This window comes from Salminus brasiliensis, chromosome 2, assembly GCF_030463535.1.
Source record: "Salminus brasiliensis chromosome 2, fSalBra1.hap2, whole genome shotgun sequence".
Lineage (NCBI taxonomy): Eukaryota > Metazoa > Chordata > Actinopteri > Characiformes > Bryconidae > Salminus > Salminus brasiliensis.
This window is the reverse complement of record NC_132879.1, coordinates 12,630,897-12,652,955: the sequence shown is the minus strand read 5'-3', so window position 1 is coordinate 12,652,955 and position 22,059 is coordinate 12,630,897. Positions and strand designations below refer to the sequence as shown.

Sequence of the window (22,059 nt, the reverse complement as noted above, 5' to 3'; positions counted from 1 at the left end):
ATGGTGAGCTAGGACAAGTCTATTTGGACCCTTCTTCCTTTAAAAGGGACTAATTATGCTTTCAGAGGCTCCTGTTCAGGACATCACAACAGCAAACTGAGGCAAGGAGAACATCGCAAAGCTCTCCAAAGCCCAGAGCACATAAACCCAACGTTCTCCAACAAACACTGAGTTTGCGCAGCATACCTGCACACAAGTGTGACTGATGGAAAAATGCCCCCATCCCCCAAATAAACAGCGCCCTAGAGAACGTTCTCCTCAATGCACACTGTTCTAGAATGTTCTCTATCCATTCCGGCTGTTCTAGAGAATGTTCTCACAGATGTAGTGTTCTAGAATGTTCTCTATCCATTCACACCCTAGCTAACATGCTCATGTGGTGGGCTCACATGGGTGAACCGTGGGCAAGGTGGGTTCCTGGTGGGTTCCAGGTGGGCATGGAGTGGGTTTGTACATACATTGTGACTGGAACCCAGTTGGGCTTTCCAAATGGGCCCAATCATTACAGTCCACCTTAATCTCACATGGGTCTCATCTAGGCCCCATGTGCAGTGTACAACCCAGATAGGGCCTTTTTTAATCCCTCCTGGTCCCATTACCGCCCCTGGTGGGGATCCATATGTGGGGCTAATGTGGAACCTTAAGTTTCCCATTTGGGCTACCCTTAGAGTGATCTCTAGAATGGAAGGTTCTCCATATTCACAATGTCCTAGAATGTTCTCTACTCATACACACAGTTCTAAAATGTTCTCCATCCATTCAGACTGTTCTAGAGAACGTTGTCACCTGTGTTCCAGTATGTTCCCTACCCATTTATACTGCTCTAGGGAATGTTCTTATCCATTCACAGTGTTCTAGTATTTTCCCTATAGACGGTTTCATGAGCAACATCACCAAAAAGATCTTTATCCTTTTGATCCACTGCGTTGATTCCTCTTCTTTAACAAATACATCAGTAATGAAGGACATCATGATGTCATATTTATTTGGATATTTAAAAAAATTTCAAAATAATAGTCCCAACAGTAAGAGTGGAATAAGGGTATTGAAACATGAGCCAATTTCAACTCCACTACAGCTGAATTTCATCCAGGTCCATATGGAACAGTAGATTGGGGAAAATGCTTTGCTGGAATTACCTCCTGTTCTCTCTGTTGCCTTCAGTCATTCAGTCATTTAGTGTCTTTAGTTATGCGGTTAAATGCTCCTGCAATCTGGTTCCTTTGTTTCTCAACAATAAACTACTAGAAAACCTGTGACCTTTATTGAAAGATGCCGTCTGAAACTGCTGTGCTGGTGGATAATAAATAAGGGCTAGTTTTTTAGCATGTTGCTTACACTGAGAGACACGTTACGCTTAATGTAAAATCTGTTGTCATATAAACAGCCTATCTGTGTCCTACAACAATAGTAACGTTGACTTCTTTAGGCAGTGTTCCTCAGTCCTGCTAGTGACCTACAGCTGTGCACAGTTCCAGCTAATTCTGGAGTCATTTCCCCGATACAGCTGATGAAGGGATAGAGTCACTGGGATGGATCATCAGATGATCAGGTGTGTCGAGTCAGTGCAGTGCTGTGAGTCGTAGGAGTAAGACAAGGCCTTCTGTATTATGCTCTTTGTCCATATTTGGTAGCAGAACTAGCATAAATGCGCGTGATCCAAAAGGTGCATTACATTTTTTTATTATTGTGTCATATGTCAAGGTTCTGTAGCCCTTCACACAGTTTGTAGAATGTCCATTCCCCATTCACACTGTTCTAGAGACGTTCTCTACCATTTAATACAGTTAAGGAAGGTTCTCTACTCATGTACACAGTCAAATGTTCATGACTCATTCAGATTGATCTGGAAAGTTTTCCCTGTTCACGCGGTTCTAGACTGTTCTCTACCTTTTTACACAATTGTAGAATGTTCTCTCCCATTCACTGTGTTCTAGAGAATGTTCTCTCCCATTCACTGTGTTCTAAAGAATGTTCTCTCCCATTCACTGTGTTCTAGAGAATGTTCTCTCCCATTCACTGTGTTCTAGAGAATGTTCTCTCCCATTCACTGTGTTCTGGAGAATGTTCTCTACCATTTAATACAGTTCAGGAATGTTCACACGGTTCTAGAAGGTTCTCTACCCTTTCACACAGTTTTAGAATGTTCTCTCCCATTCACTGTGTTCTAGAGAATGTTCTCTACCATTTAATACAGTTCAGGAATGTTCACACGGTTCTAGAAGGTTCTCTACCCTTTCACGCAGTTTTAGAATGTTCTCTCCCATTCACTGTGTTCTAGAGAATGTTCTCTACCATTTAATACAGTTTAGGAATGTTCACACGGTTCTAGAAGGTTCTCTACTCTTTCACACAGTTTTAGAATGTTCTCTCCCATTCACTGTGTTTTAGAGAATCTTCTTTACCATTTAATACAGTTCAGGAATGTTCACACGGTTCTAGAAGATTCTCTACCCTTTCACACAGTTTTAGAATGTTCCATCCATTCACTGTGTTCTAGAGAATGTTCTCTACCATTTAATACAGTTCAGGAAGGTCCTCTACTCATGTACACAGTCAAATGTTCATCACTCATTTAGATTGACTGGAAAGGTCTCCTTGTGTACACGGTTCTAGACTGTTCTCTACCTTTCTACACAGTTGTAGAATGTTCTCTCCCATTCACTGTGTTCTAGAGAATGTTCTGTACCATTCACTGTGTTCTAAAGAATGTTCTCTCCCATTCACTGTGTTTTAAAGAATGTTCTCTCCCATTCACTGTGTTCTAGAGAATGTTCTTTACCATTTAATACAGTTAAGGAAGGTTCTCTACTCATGTACAAATGTTCATCACTCATTCAGATTGATCTGGAAAGTTCTCCCTGTTCACATGGTTCTAGACTTTTCTCTACCCTTTCACACAGTTGTAGAATGTTCTTTCCCATTCATTGTGTTCTGGAGAATGTTCTCTACCATTTAATACAGTTCAGGAATGTTCACACGGTTCTTGAAGGTTCTCTACCCTTTCACAACGTTGTAGAATGTTCTCTCTCATTCACTGTGTTCTAGAGAATGTTCTTTATTAATTAATACAGTTCAGGAAGGTTCTCTACTTCATCACTCATTCAGATTGATCTGTAATGTTCTCCCTGTTCACACGGTTCTAAAATGTTCTCTACCATTTCACACTGCTCAGGAAGGTGCGCCACTTATTCACACTGTTCTAGACTGTTCTCAGTTCAGTGTGTTTCTCCTTCATTTATAACGGTACACTTGGTCAGTCGGTTCTTGTTGGAATATGAATATGGGTATTTATTGAGAAATGTGGGATCAGTGTGTGCTGGTCTTTAGAAGTCTGACCAGCTTTGAGAAGACTGTCCTGTGGCTCTTACTCTGGATCAGGGATTTCTGGAATATGTCATTATTGTTTTCTTGCTTATTGAACTTGTCATATTGAAGCATATCAAATCAAACTGATGTGAGTGAGTTTACTGTCTGATGTTAGAGTTAAGATTTCACATTGTAGTAAAGATACTGAGAGGGATTATGGAACAATGCATCCCAGAAAGCTAGTCTGAGATAAAGCTGGAGGAACTGCTGAGGCTGGGTTGGCCTGCTGTTAGACGTTTGGACTTCTGCCCAGCGGCAGATCCATGGTGAGGAGCATGAGGAGATCGATTAGGATATTATCATAATGTCCCATTTGCGTTTCCAAACTCCTATGAGTCAGCAGAGATGCTCACCACTGAGAGCGAGAGAGAGAAAGAGAGAGAAGGAGCCGTCTCGCCTTTGCCTCCTCCAAAAATAGCCTCCATTTTAATGTCAAGACTCGACGGCAGAGGGAACACAGGATGGCCCAAGGATTCACATCGCCCGACACCACAGCTGACCTTTGGTCATGCAGGGCTACCTTCACCAAAAAGGAAAAGCATGCTGACATCAGAGAGAGAGAGAGAGAGAGAGAGAGAGAGAGAGAGAGAGAGAGAGAGAGAGAGAGGGGCGGGGAGAGAGGGAGGGAAAGTGGGGCGGGGTGACAGATAGAAGAAGAGATGAAGAAAATAATGAAAGGCAAGAGATGAATAACGAAAAAGAGAGAGAGAGAGAGAGAGAGAGAGAGAGAGAGAGATCCCTGTCTAATGAGAGAAAGAGAGAGACGGACAACTGAGGGAAGGAGAGAGAGAAAATAAGAGACAAAAAGAGAGAAAGAGAGCAAAAGATTGAGAAAAAGAGACATAGAGAGAGAGAGAGAGAGAGAGAGAGAGAGAGAGAGAGAATAACAAGCATAAGGGAGCAAGAGAGAATTGGAGAGAGAGAGGGATAAAAAGACAAAGTAACAGAAGAGACAGAGAGAGCAAGAGAAATAGAGAGAGAAAGATAAAGCGAAAAGAGAGCGTGGGAGAGTGAGACAGAGGGATAAAGAGATAAAGAGAGAGACAGAGAGAGAGAGAGAGAGAGAGAGAGAGAGAGAGAGAGAGAGAGAGAGAGAAATACAGGGAAAGAGAAAGAGTGAGAGGCAGAGGGAAAGAGAGTGAGAGAGAGAAAAATAACAAGACAGAAAAAGAGAGAGAGTAAAGAGAGAGAGAGAGAGAGAGAGAGAGCTACACTCTATAAATTCCAGCCCCCAGAGGGAGTGTATCAGAGGCAGCAGGGCCTGCAGCTCTCCCTCCACCTGCGGCATTTGTTCTGCTCTTAATTGGGAGGCCATCCAGCTGTCTAGAGCTAAAGCACCGCACTGGACTAATGAGATCCACTCAGAAAGAGAGAGAGAGAGAGTGCGCGCAAAAGAGAGAGAGAGAAAGCGATATAAAATATGTCCAAAAGTATCCAGACATCCCTGAATTCTGCTGCTTTAAGGTGACCCCTATTGCTGACGCAGCCATTCCACTGAGCCTGTCTTATAGAAGAGCACTGACCAATAGAGCGGGACGCTCAGGGGCAGCTGTGACCACGTTGAGCTTCAGGTCACCGTGCCCAGTGTCAAGCGTCCGCTAGAGGGGTATACAGAACCCCAGCACTGGGCTGTAGAGCAGTGGAACTGTGTTCTCTGGAGGGATGTACTGGGTGGGCTGAAGTGCCAGAGCTTATCATCTAACATAAGTTCCTGACCTCACTAATGCTCTTGAGAGGGGTGGAATGCAATCAAATCCTCACCTCAATTTTTCATCATCTAGTGTTAAGTCTTCCCAGAAGAGTAGAGGCTCTTAGTGCAGCAGAGGGAGGACAAACTTCCAATTAATACTCAGAATATTTCAGATGAAATGCTAGAAAAGCAGATGTTCAGAAAGGGAGACACAAAGAAGCATAACGAGAGGAGGATGGGAGAGAGAGAGAGAGGTAAACCTGAACGTTTGACCCCATCATTTTTTGACGGTAAGCCCTGTCAGTCGTTCCTCTCAGCTACTGCGTTCTGAGAGAGCTTCACTGTTTAGAAAGCAGGAGCTCAGAGATCAGCTTTATTTCCAAAGAGGCTTTAAATCTTTATCTTCTGGCTAATAAAATCTCTAGGTTTCCACCAAAACACATGGCTAACAAAGGGCTTTCAAAAGTTCATCAGCGCTTCCTTAACAGACTGCAATCAAGCTCACACACCTTTAGCAGCTCTGAAAACACACACATACACTAGACTATCTGTCTGATCATATTCTTACTCAATGTGTTCCTAATCTAGACTAAAATGACTACTACTAGAAATATAATAATAATAATAATAATAATAATAAAATGAATTCCTTGCTGCAGTACATTACACTTCTTATCCAGAGTCTTAATGCCCAAGGACTCTTATTGGTGTAAGAGTCCTTGGACAATAGTGTGGTGTGCTTGCAGGGGAACAGCTATTGGGAAGGTGGTGTTGTTACCCTCTATGCTACAGTAACGTTATCATACTTATATATAAAATATATAAATATGTTTATATAAAAATATAAACATATATTTAACCTATTATTAAAAACAAAAACAAGTGTAAATGATGTATTATTGATCTTTATTATTGTAACCTACTTTAATATTACATATAAATATATGTGTGTATATATATATATAAATATATGTGTGTATATATATATATATATATATATATATAAATATATGTGTGTGTGTATATATATATATATATATATATATATATGTGTGTGTATATATATATATATATATATATATATATATATATATATATGGGTTTTTTTTACAAATAATTCCATCCCATTATTATTATTATTATTATTATTATTATTATTATTGTTAATAATAATAATATTAATAACAATAATGTTGTCGTTATTATTATTATTTTGTTTTCACATATTTCACATTTAGATATTATTGTTGTTATTACTGTTATTGTTTATACCAATATCCAATATAGAATTTGATATTCATAGAATTGACTGTAAAAATAATGATGATTTATGATCTTTGAAATTGTATTCTCAGCAGACGCAGGGAAGTAAAGGTCAAAAGAACACCTCTTCACTCTCTCTCGCTCGCTCTCTATCTCTCTCTCTCTCGCTCTCGTCTCTTCACCCGGGGGTCTGAGGTTATGGGTTATTGTGAGATCTGTGCTACGAAGCTGAAACAGCTACAGGGGGCTTATGACGCCGTGAGTCCATCAACATCAGCTCTACACTGCTGAATAAACCTCACTCCAAATTCCAGAACCACAGTAAACCAAAACCATGGTGTGTCACTACCATGAGGTTTACTCTCACCTTCTGTCCAGTGCTGAGCAACACCATTTAACGTCATCACATCATAGTGTCTGATGATATTACACATACTAACCAGTTACATTCACTCAGTTATGCATATTTGGACGTACACTTGTACTATTATCCCGTATCCAGAGTGTCACAAACCATTTTTTGTCTATGGACTTTATTAAGCTATAATTGCTTTCTATAGTTGCTGTACCTCTTGGACGCTGCGTATGCTTTTTAACAGCTTTACAGCTTTAACATTTCACTTCAGCCTAGAACTACCAAATAAATTAGTCCCTGGATCGATTAGATGCTGGATGTGGTACGAAGGTCCAGTGTAGTTCTACTAGGCACTGTTTTTGCTCCAGATATTTCTGCACTTCTACTAAAGGTATCTGGTAAAAGGTACACTGTCTGACCCAGTTCTGACCCAGTCGTCTAGCCATCAGTGTTTGGCCCATGCTAAACTGGGTTGTCCAGCTTCCCTGCTTTTAACACATCACCTTCAAGAACTGACTGTTCACTTGCTGCCTAATATTCAGATTCCACCCCTGGACAGATGCCACTGTAGCCAGATAATCAATGTTTTTTTATTCCACCTGTGAGTGGGTATAATGTTATGGATGATTGGTGTACTTTCATTTTACTTGATAAACAGTACGAGTTTACGTTTAGGCTACTCTACATAGCTTTGTAGATCTACAAACCCAAATTCCGTCTGTTCTGATTGGACACATTCGTTTTGTTCTAGATACAAAAGGAGCCCTGAAATTGCAATTGCAAATTTTAAAGAGAAATGTGGTGGTGAACTGAACCACACATCTAAAAAAATCTGAATGCCTCTAACAGCTACGTGACAGAAAAGTATAACACAAATTGGGTCCGAATTCGCTGCCTGAGGCCTGATTTATTGTTTACGAGAGGTTGGAGAGGTACATGTTGGTCATAGTAAGGCTACGCAGCTCCCAAAAAAGATGTAGCAGCATGTGTTTTAAGTGTTTTAATCACAATCCAGTTCTGAGCCTTACTTTTAGCCATGGTTTCAGTGTCCTTGAGGTGCCAGTGTGGAACTATTTTATATTGCAACATGAAAACAGGTCATAATATCATAACTTTTTAAAACCATGACTGAGCGCTCTGTTTTACCAACGGGAGAACCGCACGCCTTTCTCTGCTTTTAAACCAGCCCTGAAGAACGCATCCAGAACCTAGTGGAGGCTAAACCTAATGCTAACACACACACACATACAATATAGAAAAACAATCATCACACACTTACCCACTATAAACCAGTTATTTCACACCAGTAGACCAACAACCACAGATATCAGTCCAGAGAGTGTACCACTACACACGCACACACACACGGGAAGTGACCTGACTGCAGTGTTGTAAAGGAGCTGGGAGCTGATTGGTCAGGGAGAAGAATAAGACTTGATTATAAAATATTAAACACACTATAAAACAGTCATTTTAAGAAAAGTCTCTACTGAACTAAATCTACCAGACTAGAATGTCACATTGTAGAAACTCCTACTAAAAATGAAGTGATTTTACTTCAGTGTGTATTATGAATATTGCTATTTGATGATTTTTTACTTGGCTTTTTGAGACCTTCTTCCTAATAAGCATAACACTTTTTGTTACTGATCGATTTAGCTAAAGTGTTTGTAGCAACATGCAGATAGGACTAAGAATTTCTGTGACAAACAATGGGAAAATGCCATTAGGCGATATATATCAATACATATTACTACTTTTAATAATCATATTTCTTATTTTTATGTTTTACATTTGGCACGTAAATCATTAGAAATCATGAGTATATGATCATTTTCGTCCACTTGGTTTGATGTGTAAACTGCCCAATGCAGGCTGCTGCCCACTGATGATGAGACTCCTACACACACACACTCGTCAGACCTGCTTTGAGGGTATATTTACATCGTTTGAACCTTGGTAAACACAGATGTATCCATACTATTCAGTGTTCCACCGCGCATCAAAACACTCTGAATGACTCTGTTTACATCTTTTGAATTGTGCAAAATCCGCAAAATTCCCCTTCAACCCGACAGAAAACACAATCTTCCCAGAAGGAAAACTGACTGATTCTTTCATGTTAATGGAATTTTATGGATTGCATGTTTTGTTTTTTTTCTCCAGCATCCAGCAAATTACACACACTGCAGTTTTCCACCAGGTTTTTGATTCTGCTTGTAACCCTAAAAGCAACAGTGCCTATTTAACAGGGCCTAGCAGTTATAGTCTATACATGGTTGTAGCTTGGGATACTGCTACCACTGAGCTACCACTGAGCAATGTGAATATGGACGGTGGTATGGCAGGCCGTGGTATCTCAACTGCACTGCATGGAGATTGTAACCGAGTGTGCTTTGCTGGAGATGCTGGAAATGAATCCATGTTTCCCACTTCATTAAACCCTACATTTACGTTACAGTATGTCACTATGGTACACAGGTATGGATGATGTATCACCCAACCTTTCAATCTACATTTACAGCATATGGCGAAGACCCTTATCCAGAGTGACTTACATGTGAATCATGTTACACATGTAGAAGAACGTAGAGCACTCTTGACCATAGACTGTTAAAAATGTAGGTGCTACAAAGGGTTCTTTGAGTGAAAAAAAAAAACACTATTGGTTTCCTATAGAACTGAGTTTGTTAGTGTGAAGACCCTTTAAAGATATAAAGAGCCATCACTTGCCTGTAACGGTTCTCACTCACACATCTCTTGTGCAAACTATTGGTTCTTCTTGGAAAACGCTCAAAGAACTCTTTGAAGCACCTTTATTTATAAAAGCATAGGGAAGAGGTGGGAAATTCCGGTCCTGGAGGGCCAGATTCCTGCACACCTGATTCAACTCACCTGTTGTGAGTTATGTGCCAGGTGTAGTAGGTCTGTTCGAGCAGGGAAATCAGTAAACTGTGCTTCTTTAGTAAATAAAGGGGTTCTATAGAGAACCATGACGACTCAAAAAGCCATTTGGATGCTTAAGCAGTGAAATGGTTCTTCTCTATGGTGGGAAATGCCTTGTATGTGGTTCTTTTTTCTGTCTGTTATCATTATCATTGTTATATCATTATTAAATACATCAATACCACCGCAATCACAGTATGTCAATCCTGTGATACCCTGGTATAAATTATGTATCGCCAGACCATAAATGTAAACATGCCGTGGTACAACTTATGATTATGGCACTTACCTGGCACTCATATTCCAGAGTGACTTACATTTGAATCATGTTACACAGGTAGGAGAGTGTAGAGTTAAGAGTCTTGCCCAATAACTCCTGTCAGTGTAGTGTGGTGTGACTGCCCAGACGGGAAATCAAAGCCCAGCCCAATGATTATTAAAAGAACCACATCAGTTTCTCCATCATACATGAGAACCATTTTTCGAAGGCAAACTAGGTTATATAGCTAGCTTTCAGAGCATATATATATATATATATGTGTGTGTGTGTGTGTGTGTGTGTGTGTGTGTGTGTGTGCAAATGCACACATAGGCAGCTTGACTAGTCCCTGTACTGTATTGCCAATACAACAGGACTCTCTGGAGCTGGAGCAGATAAACATTAACCTATTGACACCATGCCTAATGTCAGACGTGAGCAGTGGAGCCGTGCACTCTGGAATGATGATGCTCCATCCGATACTTCTAGGATGAGTTCAGGAGTTGAAGATGACGTTTGGTGGTAATCACTCTACATCTTCACTTCACTAACGCTCTAGTCGGTGAGTGCAATCACATCCTCATAACAATCCTAAATCGAGCAGAAAGCCTTCCCTGGACAGTAGAGACAGTTACTCCAACAAAAGCAGGAAACACTCTTTTTTTTAATGCCCTTTATTTCAAAAGAAATAATGAACGAGCAGGTGTCCCAATACTTTTGTCCATATATATATTTGCTACCTTTACAAAAGAACACCCTTACAGAACCGCCACAACTCAAATAACCATTAGGAAGCATAAGTGGCTACATGGTTCTTCTCTATGATGGAAAACATCCCGTATGTGAGTACTGAAATAAACGTACAGTAAATGGTTCTATGTAGTACCAAAAAAAAAACCTTTTTAGGGGGGATATTTCAGACAAACACTTGCAAAAACAGAAATAATGAAAATAAAATGTTAAATATATATAAGAAAGATGCACATGCCGTTTAATTGGGCCTTTTCCCACCGTGTTTACCCCTCAGTGGCATTATTAAGAAATAAACCAAGGCCTTCAGCTCATTTATTAGTAAATGAAACGTGAAGCTCTCGCTCTCTCAGAGATTAAACTGCTTCATCAGCTCACTGCAATGATAAAGCCGGAATCAATGGGACACATAAATCTTTCATTCCACAGCCATACATATTTCCTTATGATTACAGGAGTCGTGGCGGTCTGCGGCCAACAGGGGGCGCTGCTGGACGAGTCAACTTTTCTCCATGTCCTCTTTACAGACGCTGCTAAATTAAATCAGACGTTTCGGTATGTGGGATGGTTGGGGGGAGGAAATGGGAGGGGGGTGGGGGTCTGTAAAGACTCAGACCCGTTCAGAGACACTGAATGACACGTGTCAGTAAACAGCAAAACAATATACATCATTTATGAAAGGCCCACGTGGGCTGCTCAGCTCTGCCACGTGAAGAGGTTCTCCTTGAGGAAGGAGGATCACCTTGAACTACAAAATGTTTTTGCGAAAAGAAGCGTCGAGCAGTGTCCAGTCCTGTCTGTCGTGTCTGTGCGCTCAGGCGCAGGTCGTCCTGCTGCTGTGTCCATATCACTAACGCTGACAGACATGCAGTAGCCAGTGCGTGCGAGTGTGAGAGCGTGTGAGTGCGTCAGTGTGTGTGTGTGTGTGTGTGTGTGTGTGTGTATGCGTGTGTGTGTGTTTAGAATTCAAATGGAGCCTCCCCACACTCACACACACGCACCGACTCTCTCCTCTCTCTCTCTCTCTCTCACACACACACACACACACACACCGTGGCTGCGAAACGCAGAGAGGAGACTCTCCGCACAGGCATGCCAATGAACTTCTGCAGTTTTGCAAAATCATCATGTAGCGCGAGCTCCGCGCACAGCGCCAGCACGCGCCTCCGGGGTCGGCGTGAATGGAATACCATCAAGCTTTATGCAAAAGCTTATGACAGGCTTATGACACCCGATCAGTTATCGCTCAGATGTTTTTGGCCATCACAGGTGGAGGACAGAGAGCTCTCTGCTTTCTGTTGAAGCCTATGACATCCGTATGACATCCCTATGGCATCCCTATGGCATCCGTGAGTCAACCAGTTACATGCCTTAAGCATTCTTATGACAGGAAGCCAGTTTTACATCAACAGTTTTGACTGCACTGAACACAGAATAGAGAACACTGAGGTTCTGAAACCCAAAAACACTGCAGACGCTTATGACAGCCTTATGACAACCTCATGACATCCTTATGACAACCTTAAAACAACAGTTTGCAACTCTATGGTAAGAGATCTTTTAAATGAGCTAATTCCATTCACCGTCAACAAAATCATAGCGCTATGACAGCCTTATGACAGCCTTATGACAGCCTTATGGCAATTTTAGGACATCGCTAAGACTGCTCTGTACAGAGGATGGACCGTCGTGTTTCTGGAAGCCCATAACACCTTCATAACAATTAGGACATCCTTATGATAACCTTAGGACATCATTATGCCAACTTCATGACAATGTTAAGGATATGCTTATGGTAGAAGATGGTTTTGGATCAGCAATTTTGATTCCTCATCTTGAACAGAGACCCCAAAGCTAATGCATATCACAGCCTTATGACATGCCTTAAACATTTTTCTATGACAAGAGATCAATCTTAGGTCTGCTACTTTAATTGCACTGAACAGAGGATAAAGAACACTGCAGTTTAAAAACAAAAAATACTACTAAAGCTTATAATAACCATCTGACATCTCTATGGTAAGATATCTCTTTAGATTAGGTTATTTTCATCCATTATCATGGACACAACCTCAGGGCTAATGCTAACAACAGCCTTATGACCCCCTGAGACATTCCTATGACATTTTAAGATCATCTATTGTGACTGCACTAACCGGAAGATAGACAATATGATATGTTTACAACATCCCTATGGTAAAAGATCATTTTGGGTCAACGAATTTCAACCATTATTTTGAACATTTTGAAACGCTAATGCTTATTACATCCTTATGACACCCTAAAGAAATGCATTTGGCATTGTTATGACAAAGAGACCACTTTAAGATAAAATAATCTGCATGCACTGAACAGAAAACAGGTGAAGCTTAAAACACCCTTATGACATCCTTATGGCAGCTTTAGGACGTCCTTCTGACATTCCAATGACAAGAGACCATTTTTAGATCAACTATTTTGCCCAAATTGAACAAAGGATAAAGATAACCATGTTTTAGTAGCCAAAAATACTACTAAATAACAGCTTGTGATATTCTTATGATCACTTCATGAATACCCTTTGATATCCTTATGACAACCTTTCAACATCCTCATGTCTTTATGGTACGTAAACTTCTTGGATGAGCATTTCATCCATTATCTTGGACAGAGGACAAACATCATTGTGTTCTGGATCAAAACCTCAGTGCTAATGCTTATGACAGCCTTATGACAGTCTTACGACAGCCTTAGGACATCCGTCAAACATTCTTATGCCAACAGATCAGATTTAGTTGAACTATTTTGACCAAACTAACAATTCATAGAGAACACTGTGGTTCTGAAAACACAGAACACTGCTAAAACTAACGACATCTTCGTGACATCTTTATAAAGACCTTACAACATCCTTATAACATTCACATATAGTAGGTGGTCATTTTGAATCAGCCACTGTGACAGCCTTTGGACAGCATTAGGACATCTCCAGACATTTGTAGGATAAGAGACCATTTTTAGAACACCTGTTTTGATCAGGTTAAACCCTGCCTTTGAAACCAGAAAACACTGCTAAAGCCTATGACATCTTTATGACAACCTTACGATATCCTTCTTACATCTTCATGTTAAGAGATCTTTTTGGATCAGCTATTATGAGCCATCATCTTGAACGCAGTACAGACAGCGCAGTGTTTTGGAACAAAATGCCAACGGTAATGCTGATGACAGCCTTATAACAGCCTTAGGACATTCTCCAGACAGCTTTATGACAAGCTTAGGACATGCTTTTGACGTACTTATGACAACAGGCTATTTTCTAGCAGGTATTTTAACCACACTGAACTGAGGGTAGAGAACATTGTGTTTTTGCTCATGACATCTTTATGACAACCTCAGTACTACAGTAATCTTCTGACATGGAACAACAACACTGCTAGGGCTTATACCAATGTTGTGACAACCATCTATTTAACATCTTTACAACAACAGATCACTTTTAATCTGATATTATAGACGATAGGACGATAATCATGAAAAGCATTGTGTTTTAGGACCAAAGATCCACCTTCTGGAGCCTAATGACAATCCCAGGACATCTATTTGAAATCTTAGAGATCAGTTTTGACCATTCTGGACAAGAAAAAAAAAAAAACACTAAAACTGACGTCCTTAAAAACCAGATATCAGTTTGGATCAGCTGCTTTGGCTATTATGGATAAGAACAGAGAGGGGGGAAGAAAAAAACACTGGTGTGTGTTACATACCATGTTTACTTCGGACACCATGTCAATGCTGGCAATGTCTATGTTCATCCCCACCGCCACCGGAGCCCCTAAACGAGAGAAGCCCAGCAAATTAACCACAAAAATAATCAAACTAGCGCAGCACAATCAGTGTCAGAGTAAAGCGAGCCTTGGCCAAATGAGCCCATCTCATTAGACTCTGGCTAAACCCCAGCACCCCACATTCACGTGGCACTGCGCATGAAAACTGTTGATTTTGCTACAAACCCCAATTCGGCTGGAGGTGAACAAATACGGCGTTTCGGTTGTTTTTCCCACCCGTATTCCGCCAAGCCCCGCCTCCCCTGCGCTACGATTGGCTGGTTGCTCATACTCGCCAGAAATCCACCGTTCCAGATTCCAAAAGCGTGAAACCGTTCTAGAGCCCAATCTACCTCACAAGCCCCGCCCCTCCCGCGCTACGATTGGCTGATTGCTCAAGCGGGCTCTGTCTTGCTGTCTGCTGTACTACAACCTGAAACGGTGAAAACGTTCTAGAGCGCTGTCTGCAACAAGCCCCGCCCCTCCCACGCTACGATTGGCTGGTTGCTGATCGTTGCAAGAATCCGCCGTTCTAGAACGCAAAGCGTTCTCTCGGCAAGCCCCGCCCCCTCCTGCACTAGTAAAAGACTGGTAGCTCAAAAACAGTCCCGTGGCTCTAGAACGCTTCGCAGATGACAAGCCCCGCCCCCAGCTCGACAATTGGTCAGTAGTGCTCCCTAACAAGCTGTCCCACCGCTCTAGAACCAAAGCCTGTTTGTAAGTTACGAACTCCCGTCCAATCGGAGCGCAAGAGGCAGGCCACTACCAGCCAATGGCAGCAGCAAGGGGCGTGGCGTGCCGGAATACGGGTGGGAATAGAAACACAAACTGTGAATCCACTAGTAAGTGTTAAACGCAGCCCCTCGTCCTCAGCCGAACAGGTTACACGGGTTTAACTGTTGACTAGCGTTTTCCAAACGACGGCGACGATCGCATACGTTTCATAAACGCGAGCTTAAAATATGCAAAAACGGCTTAAAGAGCAAGTTTTGTCCCATGCAAAAACGCAAATTGGGGGAAAATGACGTGCGCGCACGCCGCATGCGTGACTGTCATGAATGAATAAGGTTTGCATAAGTCATTTGGTATGTGCTGCACGTCAGGGAGGGATGCTGGAGATGCTGGAGATGCATTTAATTCCTGGATGCCTTACCTCCAAAATCTGGCCTCAGTCGAATGTCGTATCCCTTCATGAGTCTATCCACCGTGTCTTTGACCACTGGCATATTGCTGGGGTCTCTGTTGCTGTAACACAAATGCAACGTTACATGAGACGAGATGCATGCAAGTGCTCTGAATTCCCCACGCAGGCAGCAAACATGACATTTTTTCAACGTGTCCGGATCCGAACGGCACCGCGGTCCATTTACCTTTGTGCGCACACGGCAGTCATGATCAGAGGACACAGCAGGAAGATGCACTGTGTTTTTCTCAGCCTCTCCATTGCAACAGTTCTGCTGAAGGGGGGCTCGGACCTGGCGAAGGCAGCGCACGTCCAACTTAGTCCAGCGCAGTGGAGGCAATGAGGCGCGCATGCGCACACTGCGCCTCCAGATCAAAGAGCAGCGACTGATGATGATGATGATGATGGTGGTGGTGTGGTGGTGGTGGTGGTGGTGGAGGTGGAGGTGGTGGTGGTGGTGGATGAGCAGTTTGCATTGCGGAGGAGAAATTAAAGGGGGTGAAGTACGTAAAGACACCGAGCACAGGAGCGAAAACGTGATCAGCCTTAAATCAGGAGGATGAAGAGCCTCTTGAATAACTACTCACATAACTTCAGCAGAAAGGTCACAACATAATAGAGCTGCTGACTGAAAACACAACAACTATTATTATTATTATTATTATTATTATTATTATTATTATTATTATTAAATATTTATTTTATGTGCCTAAACATAATTATATTGTGAATGTTATTATGTTATTACTATATATATTATATTAATATATTTCTATGCATCTTTTAAAATATAATAATAATAATAGTAATAATAATACCACTTCACAACTCCACTACTACTGTACTACAATGAATACTGCTAAATACTTTTACTACTACTACTACTACTACTACTACCACCACCCCTACTATTAACACTATTACTACAAGTAAGATAATAATATTAATAAGAACCACACAACTACTATCACAACTATCACTAATAATAATAATAATAATAATAATAATAATAATAATAACAATACTGCTACTACTACCACAATTACTACACTATTATCACTACTACTACTAATACAACTACAACTGACACTGTTATCACTACTACTACTTCTATTACTACTCATCTACTGCTACTACAACTATTTCTACTATTTCTACACGATCACTACTACTACTAATGATAATAATAATAATAAAAATAATAATACTGCTACTACTACCACTATTACTACACTATTATCACTACTACTATTAATACAACTACAACTACTGCTACTACTACTACTTCTATTACTATTCATCTACTGCTACTACAACTATTACTACACTATTACTACTACTACTACTACTAATAATAATAATAATAATAATAATAATAATACAATAAAAACTAATAATATGTCTAATACTACTCCTGTACTGCTAATGCTACTATTACCACTACTATTACTACACTAACATCACTATTACTAATACAACTGCAACTAGGCTACTGCTACTAGTACTGCAACAACCACCACCACTACTACTACTACCACCAATACAATTACAAATGCTACTACCCCTACTACATATAATACTACTCCTTCTTTTACTACTACTACTACTGTAATAATTGTTGTTGTATTATATCTTTATAATTATTATAATATTATCATATTACCTGCTTGGTTGCATGGAATTATGTTGCACATTTATTTTTTCCCCATTTTACATTCTGCACTTTTCACACGCATCTCTATGCTGCACACCAACTGTTTAATTCTTTATTTCTACATTGTTTATATTTAGTGTACATATTGCTATTGCATTTTTACATATGCTTTCTTATATTATTATCTATGTATGTATTTTAGCTTAATTTATGTTATTTGACATCTTTGCTTAATCTTGTGTGAGCAGGCAGGTAAGGCATGTTTATTTAATGAATAAACTTTGATTTGATTTTATAGTACTTGTTCTACAGTACATATTGTTATTATTATATTATTATTATATGAACTGTTATTATTACTGGTTAAAAACTAACTAACTAATGATAATAGAGATAACAGGGACAGACAAGGTGAGCTCAGTCATTATTTTGAATTATGAATGGCTTGTCATGCTTGTGTCATTAATGATGCTCTGAGGATGCGTATATTGTGACAGAGGCTGAGATGTGTTTAATTTACAATGAAGTCCATCAAAAATTTACAATCTGTTGGCATCACGTAGACAGACGTGCCAGATCTGACAGACAAAAGCTAATCAAACAAGTAGAACACGCAGCACACCCACATATAAACACAGAATATCTGAGATATGAGATTCTGTCATATTCCTCAGGACCACACTGTAAGATAGTGAGTGACCTGTAGTCTGATGGACGCTGAGAGAGAATGAAATGTACAAGCATTGTCAACAATCCTGCACCTTGATTGCAGTATATTAACACAAGGTCTCTGGTCATATTAACACAATTCATCATATTCCATCACTTCAAAATAATATTATTATATTATATTATTAGCCAATAATTTAATCTCTTCCTCCCACCAACCCCACCTATAATGGAGAGAGTATGCACAGTGAAGTTATCAGGCTAATCAGTCCAGCACAGTTTGGTGATTTCACTGCTCCTGGTTAAACCAGGCATTCGTGGGCAGGCATAGCAACTGTGAAGCATGGAGGTGGAAATGACCCTGCAGCAGGGCCTGGCAAGCTCTCCATTACAGAATCCTCTGTGGATTCTTTTTTTATCAGAGGTAGCTTGAAGAAAATGTAAGACCATTTGTTCACAAACTGAAGCTAAAGCAGAAGTAGACCATGCAACATGACAATGACCCAAAACATTCCACTAAATTCACCAAGGAATGCCTCACACAGCCTCACACAGATGGTTATAGGAAGTGTAATTATTGAGGGTTTTTTTTTCAGCTAAAGGGTAAATATCAGCTATTAAAGCATAGGGTGTGCTAACCTTTTCCTCAAAAATGATTAAAATTCATTATTATTATTATTGTCATTATTTTTATTAGTTTTCTGTGGTTTGTTTACCAGGTGCATGTGCATGGGCAGGTAATCACCAAACTGTGCTGGACTCTATACCTCCAGGATTGGAATTTGATGACTCCTGCACTCTACTGTTTCCTGATGCAGTCGCTGTTGAGCTCTCCACCATGGCACAATGTTCAAACTCCTTCCCCTCCACTAAGACAGACAGTGAGAGTAGTGGTCATATGCAAGTCATACAGTGTCCCTATAACCTCATCACCAAGTCTTGGTAATCTTAAAGCAGCATTGTTGGATAAATTAGTATCTTTTGCTTAAGGGCTCCACCTACAGGTGAGGAGTATAATTTATTTTTACTTCACTGCTGTTATTACAAATCAGCACCCCCTCATGGACAGCTGTGCACAAGCATTTGTTGACAAGCTGAGAAAGATCATCTGAAGTGAATAAAGCATGTGGATATTACTGCATCTTACACTAATATGACATGGGTAATGCAGCACTACGCAGTTCTGGCGACGGGTCTCGTACAGCTGCATAAGAGAAGTGTAATTTTGTGGTGATCAGAGGAGGATGGGTTTATTGAGTCTTGGTTCCTCTCAAGGTTTCTTCCTCTTGATCTGAGGGAGTTTTTCTTTGCCATTGTCGCCACTGCCCAGCTAACATGCTCATGGGTAGCCCAACTGGGAACTAAAAAGTTTTGTCCTCGGGTTTTACATTGAACCCACATATGGATGCCCACCAGGGTTGGTCCAGGGGGTTGGGGCTAGGACTCCATATGTGTTGTACAGATTAAGGTGGGCTGTAACAATGGGGCTCATTTGGGAAGTGTAACTGGGTCCCAGCAACAAAGTATGTACAAACCCTCTTAGAGCCCATGCCAACCTGGAACCCACTTTGCTCGCTTCCACCCACGCGAGCCCCACATGAGTATGTTGGCTGGGTGGCTTGCTCAAAAGAGATTCGGACCCGGATCTCAGTAAAGCTGATTGGCAATGAGTGAAAGTACAATGTCAATAAATCTGAAGTGTATGAGCATGTATCTCCTGAAATCAATTTGGGTGACTCATAGTGTTTGTTAGCTTCACAGCTTCAGTGCTAAACTACTGAAGCAAAATTTGGCCACCGAAAATTTGGAAGATCGACAACATCTGGGACCACTCCTTTAATGGATGGCTGTGATTAGTTCTCACTTGAGTTCTCTGTAAATAAACATAGTTTAAATAATCCACAAGACGGATGAATCTCAGGATCCAATGAATGCCCCAAGCTTGATCTGTGTGTGTGTGTGTGTGTGTGTGTGCGTGGAAAAGTCTAAAATACTCCAAACAGAGCCTGTGAAGAAAATCTTCAGTGCTGGTGTCGGGACAGCAGCTTAGAAATCACAAACTGGAGATGTGAGATTCCAAACTCACTGCTCAGATTATTATTCTCTCTCCCTCTCTTTTTGTTTTCGGTTTCTTTCTGGTTTTCCTCGCAGATGGAGAACTGGAGAACCGTTTGAAGCTGCTGAAGAATATAAGCCCCCACCACTGCTCCTCATCCAGTGCAGTGAAGCCTGGCTCTCTATAGAGGGCACACATCTAACAGCGTTGGTTCAATGTTGCATCACCAGTTAGAGCTGCAGATTATATCATCAACTTTTTTTCCCGGTGTGTTTCTATCTCAAAGACACACACACACACACACACACACACACACACACACAGACGTATCCATATAAGCAGAGCAGGTCTGCGGTGTGCTGCTTGGGTTGAGCCAGAGTGAGGGACACAGGCCTGAGCGACACAGCCAACGGATGGAAAAAGAGGCGCATATGGCTGACAGGAAAACAGAGGAGTGGGAACACATGCTTGTCAGGCAGTGTCACACAGGCCTGTGTGCCATCACACTCAGCTCAGGAGTGAGAGAGAGGGGGAGAGACAGAGAGCAAAGGCAAGGAGACTGAGAGAGAGAGAGAGAGAGAGAGAGAGAGAGAGAGAGAGAGAGAGAGCAAAGGAAGCAGAGAGTTTGTGTGTGTGTTTGCGAGACAGAGAGAAAGAGGAGACTGAACAAAGTGAGAGAGTGAAAATAGATAGAAAAAGAGAGAGGAGATTAAATAAGAGAATGAGAGAGAGAGAGAGAGAGCGAGAGAGAGAGAGAGAGAGAGAGAGAAGAGAATGAGAGAAAATAGATAGAAAAAGAGAGAGGAGACTGAATAAGAGAATGATATATATATATATATATATATATATATATATAGAGAGAGAGAGAGAGAGAGAGAGAGAGAAGAGAGAGAGAGAAGAGAGAGAATGGGAGAGAAAAAGAGAGAAGAGCAGACTGAGAAACAAAGTGAGAGAGAAAGAGAGAATGAAAGAGAAAAGAGAGAAAGTAGACAAACAGAAAGTGTGGAAGAGGCAGACAGAAAGAGAGAGAGAGCGGGAGAGTGAGTGGGTTAAGTGGGTTGGTGCTAGTTCGCAGTGTATTGTTTATAGTTGAATGGATAGGTCATTATAGTGTCAGAAATGCTGTTTATGTATCATCGCTGTCGTAACTAAACCTCATATGGTAATTTTCAGAATCAGAATCTCTATTTCGCAGTATATTACACATACAAGAAATTTTGCTTGGCGAGAGCAACACAAGTATGACATGTAACAAACAAACAGTTTACAGGACAGAAAGTTGTGTCTAAGATTTGTCTAATAAATTTCTTGCAATTTATTTGTTGCTCCTCGGAGGCCCACTTATACCGTTTGTGTGGGCTCATGTTCCAAAAACAGTCATAATTCATGTTTACATGATCGTATTTCAACAACTCTTTATTCCTCAAATTTAAACTGGCTGTTTTTGTTGCATTACCTTATATTAGACCCCAAGGGCTCTAATTATGTCAATGACTTCTGTTCTGATTGGCCTCCCTGTGTTGCGCCTCATTTAAAAAGCAGTTCAGATTTCAGAGCTTTAAAAATTCTTTGACTCTTCAAACCCTGTATTGGCATTTATCATACATGGGCTCCTCTAAGCAGCTGTCTAAAGATCTACATTGTCTACTATTTTGATGAAGATACAACACAGTCCCCTGTAGCAAACACCATAAAGGGGTCAAGATGAGATCTGTAACACCAAGAAAACGCACTGGGAGAACTATTCATAGGCTGGTAAGAAAGGCAAGGATATCATCTAGACAAGCCAGATGAGTTGTGCTGTTGACTGGTAAAGCTAAAATAGGACTCTCTGGACACAATCAGCAAGGTAAGTTTAGAGAAAAAAAGGAACCGCATTTCCTGAAAAGAACACCTCATTCCAACTGTGAACAAAGAGGCTTGTGTTGCTGCCAGTGGCATCGGCAGTATTGCTTATGTGGAGGGAAAACAGGGTTCCACAAACCCAGGATGCAAATGTCAACCCATCTTTTAAAAGACTGAACCTGAAAAAAAGAAGGCTTCTACGGCTACAACAGCA

The 22,059-nt window shown here is 40.9% G+C and overlaps 1 protein-coding gene across 2 annotated transcripts in view; it reads right to left on the bottom strand.

Annotated features, from left to right (window-relative positions):
• gabrb2a (gamma-aminobutyric acid type A receptor subunit beta2a) overlaps nucleotides 1-15,958 on the bottom strand; it is an 82,850-nt gene extending 66,892 nt beyond the window's left edge. For both annotated transcript variants that reach the window (XM_072667948.1, XM_072667955.1), the window contains exons 1-3: nucleotides 15,809-15,958; nucleotides 15,592-15,683; nucleotides 14,379-14,446 (exon numbers count right to left, since the gene is read on the bottom strand). In XM_072667948.1, coding sequence (XP_072524049.1) covers nucleotides 14,379-14,446; nucleotides 15,592-15,683; nucleotides 15,809-15,882 — 234 coding nt within the window. In that variant the 5' untranslated portion in view covers nucleotides 15,883-15,958. The remainder of the gene's footprint in view (nucleotides 1-14,378; nucleotides 14,447-15,591; nucleotides 15,684-15,808) is intronic.
• Between the last annotated feature and the right edge of the window lie 6,101 nt (nucleotides 15,959-22,059).